This window comes from Dipodomys ordii, unplaced genomic scaffold (genome assembly GCF_000151885.1).
Source record: "Dipodomys ordii isolate 6190 unplaced genomic scaffold, Dord_2.0 Scaffold13, whole genome shotgun sequence".
NCBI classification, from domain to species: domain Eukaryota; kingdom Metazoa; phylum Chordata; class Mammalia; order Rodentia; family Heteromyidae; genus Dipodomys; species Dipodomys ordii.
The window spans coordinates 15,776,255-15,783,489 of NW_012267229.1; the positions used below are offsets into that span (position 1 = coordinate 15,776,255).

Here is a 7,235-nt window from a genome sequence, read left to right on the forward strand (position 1 = left end):
TGTCCCTCAGCTCTTCAGCTCAAGGCGAGCACTCTACCACTTGAGCTACAGCGCCACTTCCGGTTTTCTGGTGGTTTATTGGAGATAGGAGTCTCATGGTCTCTCCTGCCCAGGCTGGCTTTGAACCGCGATCCTCAGATCTCAGCCTCCTGAGTAGCTAGGATTACAGGCGTGAGCCACCAGCACCCGGCTAGTAATATGTTTTTGTATCAACAATATGATTTCTGAATTTCTAGCTAATAGCAATCAAGGGATAGCTTTATAACACACAAATGACTTGGTTAAAAAGTGGACTATCTATATTCATATGCCTAGATGTATTCCTAGCTCTCCCTAAACCTTCTTAGGTCAGAGTATTTCATCAACATAAGAGTTCTTCTAGCCGGGTGCCAGTGGCTCACGCCTGTAATCCTAGCTACTGAGGAGGCTGAGATCTGAGGATCATGGGTCAAAGCCAGCCCGGGCAGAAAAGTCCGTGAGACTCTTATCTTCAATAAACCACTAGAAAACCAGAAGTGACGCTGTGGCTCAAGCGGTAGTGTTTGCCTTGAGCTGAAGAGTACAGAGATAGTGCCCAAGCTCAGAGTTCAAGCCTCACGACTTGGGGAGGTGGGGGGAAGAGTTCTTCTATTGAAAACAATACCTAGAGTAGATTGGTTAGAATAGTGTGGAGTGTTTTTCTCATTGAAGTAATTTATATACTCATGTGGTTCTAAATAAAAATATACAACAAGGAGTCCTTTAGATATTATCTACTGTTAGTAACCACTTTGTTTCTTGTGTATCCTTTCAGTTTCTTTATGAAAACTCTATGATCTTAATTTTCTCCCTTCCTAAAGTATCATATCAGCTGGGCACTGGTGGTTCATTCCTGTAATCCTAGCTACTCAGAAGGCTGAGATCTGAGGACTATGATTCAAAGCCAGCCGAGGCAGCAAAGTCCATGAGATTTTACTCCCCAATTAAGCAGACACACTCAAAAGCTGTGGTTCAAATGGTAGGGCAAGTGGTAGAGCAAAAAAAAAAAAAAAAATCAGGGACAATGCCCAGGCCCTGAATTCAAGCCTCTGGACAAAAAAAAAAAGTGTGTGTGTTGGGGGGCGGGAGGGGGGGTGGCCGGGGGGAATCAAAGCTCAGAAGAGGCTTAGGAAATCAAAAGGTATATGCAGTTCTCCTAAACATTGTTTATTGTTTTGTTGGTTTCTTATTTTTTAAATTCCAAACCCATTAAGAAAAAAACAATCTGGGGGCTGGGAAGGTGGCTCAGTGGTAGAGCACTTGACTTGCATGCATAAGGCCCTGGGTTCGATTCCTCAGCACCACAGAAGCAAAAAGAAAAAAGCCAGAAGTGGCGCTGTGGCTCAAGTGGTAGAGTGCTAACCTTGAGCTGAAGAGCTGAGGGACAGCGCCCAGGCCCTGAGTTCAGGCCCCATGACTGGACCCCCCCCCAAAAAAAAAAGAAAAAGAAAAAAAACAATCTGATGAGAACTATGGAGAAATTACCTTGGTTGATTTCAGCTGCAGAAGGCCCCAAGCTCAAGCTCTTCTTCTGCTGAGCATTTTTGGCAAGAAGAGTATGCTTGTCATCATTCCCTGTATCCATCTCTGAAATGGTGACAGCCAGAATCCGGCAGAAATTAGCAAGCTGTTGTTGATCGAAATTGGATACTAAGGAACTCAGATTAGGAACCTCATCTAGTCGAATCATTTCCTAAAGAAGACACAAATAAAACAATAACCAAATAAAATAAACAAAACAATCCCCCTTCTCAATTCACTTGTACGTGCTCTTACATTCTTCCCAAAACATGGCTCAGTAAGGAGACCCCTGAGGTTCAATTCCCAGCTCTGCAATTCAACATACAACCTTAAGTAAGTTATGGGATCTCCTGCTCTCTACCCTACCTTGTAGGATTAGTTTATAAGGGTTAAATTTACCTCTGGGAACCACTGTTCTCATTAGTTACCTTTGCTCTTATGGCATATTTTGCCTATTAAAGAAAGCCCACATTCAAGTTTGCTTTTTTTTGTCAGTCCTGGGGCTTGAACTCAGCACCTGGGCACTGTTCTTGAGCCTCTCTGTGTTCAATGCAAGTGCTCTATCACTTGAGACACAGTGCCACTTCCGGCTTTTTCTGTTTATTCTTTTTCTGTTCCATTCTGAGGAATCAAACCAAGGGCTTCATGCATGCTAGGCAAGCACTCTACCACTAAGCCACATCCCAGCCCCCCACATTCAAGTTTTTGAAGTCATAAATCCCTATTGCTTAAAAAAAAACTTTTGAAGAAATAAGAATGTTTGAAATATAACTGAAGGCCTTTGTGTATTCCCCCACACAGCTGCATTCCTTTTTCTTTCCCAGAAGTAAACATTATTTTGAATTTAGTGATTATTCCTAGAGCATATTTTTATTCGTGCAAATATTTTCACTTAACTGTATGGTATTACTCTGAAAGCATAGTGTGAATGTACTATCCCTTACTTTTGACTCAACATTGAGACTTATGCACCCTTATCCAAATAGTCTTTCTTCTATTACTTTTTTCAATGATTTACTACATAGCTATTCTCATTCATATATATTGCACACATTACACACACACCTCTACCTCTCTCTCTCTCTCCCAGCCCTGCCTTTGCTGGTTATTTTGGATATGAATTAGTAAACTTTTTTTGCCTGGACTAGCCTCAAACCTTGACCTTTTAGGTCTCCTGAGTAGCTAAGACAACAGGAGCGGACCACCAGAGTCTGGCAACTGTTCAATTTCTAATACTTTAAAATATTGCACTATATAGAGAGACATGGCTGGGCGCTGGTGGCTCACGCCTGTAATCCTAGCTACTCAGGAGGCTGAGATCTGAGGATCGCGGTTCAAAGCCAGCCTGGGCAGGAGAGACCGTGAGACTCCTATCTCCAATAAACCACCAGAAAACCGGAAGTGACGCCGTAGCTCAAGTGGTAGAGCGCTCGCCTTGAGCTGAAGAGCTGAGGGACAGCGCCCAGGCCCAGAGTTCAAGCCCCACGACCTACCAAAAAAATATATATTTATATATATATAGAGAGAGACATGAACTTGCTTTTAGTGTTTAGCTCTGAAACAATGATACAAATGTTCTTGATGCACATACAGACAAGTTTTTCTGAGCCAACAGCTTCCAATGAATTAAAAAATGTATTTTTCATCACAACTCAATAAACATTGATATTGGAATGTACACATTCATGTATGCATGGCTTCAAACAATACCCTTACATAATAAACCCTGTTATTTTCCACTGAGCTGGTAGTCTTATGAGTTTAAACTACTGTTTTTATTTCTAAAAATGTGTTCTCATACTGAGCTTCCTGAGGTGGAGGTTACAAGTGATCCACAACAAAACACTGAATTCTCAGCCCTTTGGTAGATCTTTACTAGGTGCTCTGGTACAGGATATAGGCATATTGAAGTATAAAACCCCGAAACAGCTAGATGAAGTGGTTTAAGCCTATAATTCTAGTTATTTGGGAAGTGGAGACAAGGGTTGGGGATCCAAGTTTGAAGCTAGATGGACATAAAAGAAGTTTGCAAAACTTTACCTCAACCAATGGCTGGGCACAGTGGCACATGCCCATCATCCAGCTATGGAGAGGCACAATGGGGTGTGCCTGAAATTACCAGCGACTTAGAGAGTCATAAGTAGGATGACTGTAGCCCAGATTAGCCTGGGCATTAATTGAGACCTTACCTTAAAAATAACCAATGGAAAAAGGAGTTAGTGGTGTGGCTCAAGTGACAGAGTGCCTGTTAGCAAGTACAAGGCCGCAAGATCAATCGCTAGTACTGCCCCCACAACTAAACAAATAAATAATAAAATCCCTAAACATATACATATATTCTGCTAATATTACAAAAACAAAAACAAAGAAAAAAAACAGGACTGGGAATGTGACTTTGTGATAGAGTGCTTGCCTAGCATGGATGAAGCTCTGGGTTCGGTTGCTCAGCACCACATAAGCAGAAAAAGACAGAAGTGGTGCTGTGGCTCAAATGGTAGTGCTAGCCTTGAGCAAAAAAGGCTCAAGGACAGCGCCTAAATCCTGAGTACAAACCCAGAGACTGGCAAAAAACAAAACAAAACACAAAAAAAACCCAAAAGAACAAAAAACCTAGCAGCATATAAATATTTTCACTCATAGGCGGTTTTCATCAACATTTGCTCTCTACCCTCATGGTATAGAATTTTCATTCCCTGTTTATCAATGAAGTGAAACATCTTCTCATATTTATGACCTATTGTTTCCTTTCTGTGAAATGCTTGTTCCTATCACTGTTCTTTTTTTTTGATGAGGCTAGTTGTCATACCAAGCTGATTTGTAAGAATTCTGAATACGAATCCTTTGTCTGTTGTATAAATTGCAAATTTATTTTTCCAGATTGTGGCGTGAAGTTTCACTTCTGTTTGTGTATCTATTCCCGCTTTGAACCACAGTGAGGTAATCCATAAAGTGTAGGAGAAACCATTATCATTTTGGGTAACACAGACAGAAGGACATGAGAGACCAGATAGGAAAAGTTGAGAAGAAGCAATCACTGCTTTTATGTTGAAACTTCCAGGAGAGGAGGGGACACCATGGAGGCATCCTCTCACACTGGCTGCAACACGCAATTATTGGAAAAATAACAAAGACTTTTTATCAAAGGGCACAAAGGGTCTGTCTGGGGCCTGCACACATGTATTCCTACGGACAATGGCCCACTTGTGCTTCTGCCTCAATGATGACAAGCAAGGCCTGGGCAACAGAATGAAGGTTTGGATCCCCATAATGCACGTGGGCATCCTCTTCTTTGCAACCACAATTTCAAGGAGCTTGCTGCACATTAAAAGGAAGAAATCTGACAACCGACCACTAACGTGAAGGCTTGGGACAGAGGATTGAGGAAGTACGCTGCAGGTCCTAACAAATTTTATCAGCTGGGCACCAGTGGCTCATGTCTAAATACTAGCTATTCACGAGACTGAGATCTGAAGATCATGGTTCAAAACCAGTGTGGGCAGGAGAGTGTGTGAAACCCTTATCTCCAATTAACCATCAGAAAACCAAAAGTGGCACTGAGGCTCCAAGTAGTGGAGTGTAGCCTTGAATGAAAAAGCTCAGGGACAGCGTCCAGGCCCCACCACCACTACCACCAACAACAAAAATTATCCAAAATTCTAACATAATGAACGAGGCCCTCTAGCAAAGTTTATGGATGTAATTATTTCCCTATAATTTTTTTTTGGTCTGGTCGTGGGAACTGAACTCTGGGCCTGGGCACTGTCCCTCAGCTCTTCAGCTCAAGGATAGCGCTCTACCACTTGAGCCACAGCACTACTTCCGGCTTTTTTCTTTTTGCTTATGTGGTGCTGAGGTATCGAACCCAGGGCCTCAGGCATGCGAGGCAAGCGCTCTACCACTGAGCCACCTTCCCAGCCCCTGAAGGCTGTGTTCTTGCTCAGCTTTTTCACTCACAGTGGGTGCTCTACAACTTGAGCTACATTTCTAGTTCTAGCTTTTTGCTGGGTATTTGGAGATAAGAGTCTCTCGGATTTGTCTGTACAGGCTAGCTCTCAACCTCCATGCTCAGATCTCAGCCTTCTGAGTAGCTAGGGTTATAGGTTTCAAGCAACTGACACCAACCCACCAGTTTTTTTATTTGTTTGTTTTTGTTTTAATTTTGTTATGTATTGTTTCTGGGTCTTGAACTTGGCCTGGGTGCTGTCCTTGAGCTTTCTTTTCTTGCTCATGGCTAGCACTCTACCATTGAGAGCCACTGTTCCACTTCCAGCTTTTTGATGATTAACTTGAGAAAAGAGTCATGGACTTTCCTGTCTAGGCTGGCTCTGAGCCATAACTTGCCCAGGTTCTATAAGTGGACACAGCTCTGGTCTCTGGCCCTTACACTAAGCCTCCATCAGACTGGCATCTCTTCCAGAGCACGTATAGGCCTGATCTTTTGTTCTTCACGGTTCTGGGATAAGATGCCACTCCTGGCATCTGTTTAGATGCTGCCTAGAAAATCTGCCACAGCCAAGTGCAGTGGAAAGACTTGCAAGCTCTGGAATCAGTCTGGTTTCCTTATAAGAGAAGAAACCATCACACACATTCTGGGCTAGAATGCGTGTTATTGCCATTCTGAGAGAGGGCTGGGAAGTGGATATGGCCTGCCATGCCAAGCAGCATTGCTCCCAGCTCCCTTATTCTGAGGTGCTGGGAGATACCCACCTGGTTTCGCTGACGCCCCATCAGCAGCACACAGAGGACATAGAGCACTTCCAGTTTGTACATGATCTCGTGCATGATCTTCATCGACTGGGGCAGCTGGGTCCTGGCTGAAGTGTGAGGCAGCCCATTCTCCTCAGCAGCTCCTGGAGGAGGGAACAGAGTGGAGGCTGACACAGCCCCCAGGAGAAGCCTGAGTCATGGATCAGAAGGAAACATGATCTACCCTCAAATTTGTGGACAGAGCATCAAATGGGCTCCATCCCCCATCAGACACTTTAATAGTCACACAAATCCCCCTCGAGGCAGGTGAGCTTAGAAACTTAGAAAATGCCTCTGTGGTTCTGGTTCACTCAAAGGGAGCTCTATGAGGTTTCTGTAAAGAGCTAGCAAGAATCTTAACAAGTCCTGATCTAGAACTGCCTTAAGGAAAAGTCAAAGGTGAGCAAATCTCACATTACTTTTCCTTGGGAAGGTGATTAGGAATGTTTTCAGAGGTCTAAAAAAGCTCACCACTCAGAAGACCCTCCCAAAGTACCTTGATTGTGCTCTGACTCCTCACTGGCTACTCGCATCAGAGCATCTAGCACCAAAGCATTGTCTAGCCATGTGTACCACTCCTCCAACTCCTGAAGGAAGCTGGCTGTGCCTGTTGACTCTGATACTTTTCGGGTCGCCAGTTTGCAAAGCCGCTCCACAAAGCCAGGAATGCTGAGAAGGGCCGCTGTAAGGAAGAGAACAAGAGAGAGAATTTTAAGAACAGTCTCAGAGGCTTTTCTGCTTGGGCTAGCTTTGAACCTCTATCTTCCAGGTCTCAGACTGAAGAGGTAGGATTCCAGGTGTGAGCCACCAGAATCTAGCAGTAATATATTTTTGTTTTTATTTTATTTTATTTTTTGTCGGTCGTGGGGCTTGAACTCTGGGCCTGGGCACTGTCCCTCAGCTCTTCAGCTCAAGGCGAGCACTCTACCACTTGAGCTACAGCGCCACTT

At 43.7% G+C, this 7,235-nt stretch overlaps 1 protein-coding gene across 1 annotated transcript in view; it reads right to left on the reverse strand.

Annotated features, from left to right (window-relative positions):
• Positions 1 to 7,235, reverse strand: part of Trpc4ap (transient receptor potential cation channel, subfamily C, member 4 associated protein) — a 55,528-nt gene that overhangs the window by 22,469 nt on the left and 25,824 nt on the right. The window contains exons 8-9 of the mRNA XM_013010692.1: positions 6,782 to 6,967; positions 6,247 to 6,389 (exon numbers count right to left, since the gene is read on the reverse strand). Of these exons, the coding sequence (XP_012866146.1) occupies positions 6,247 to 6,389; positions 6,782 to 6,967 (329 nt within the window). The remainder of the gene's footprint in view (positions 1 to 6,246; positions 6,390 to 6,781; positions 6,968 to 7,235) is intronic.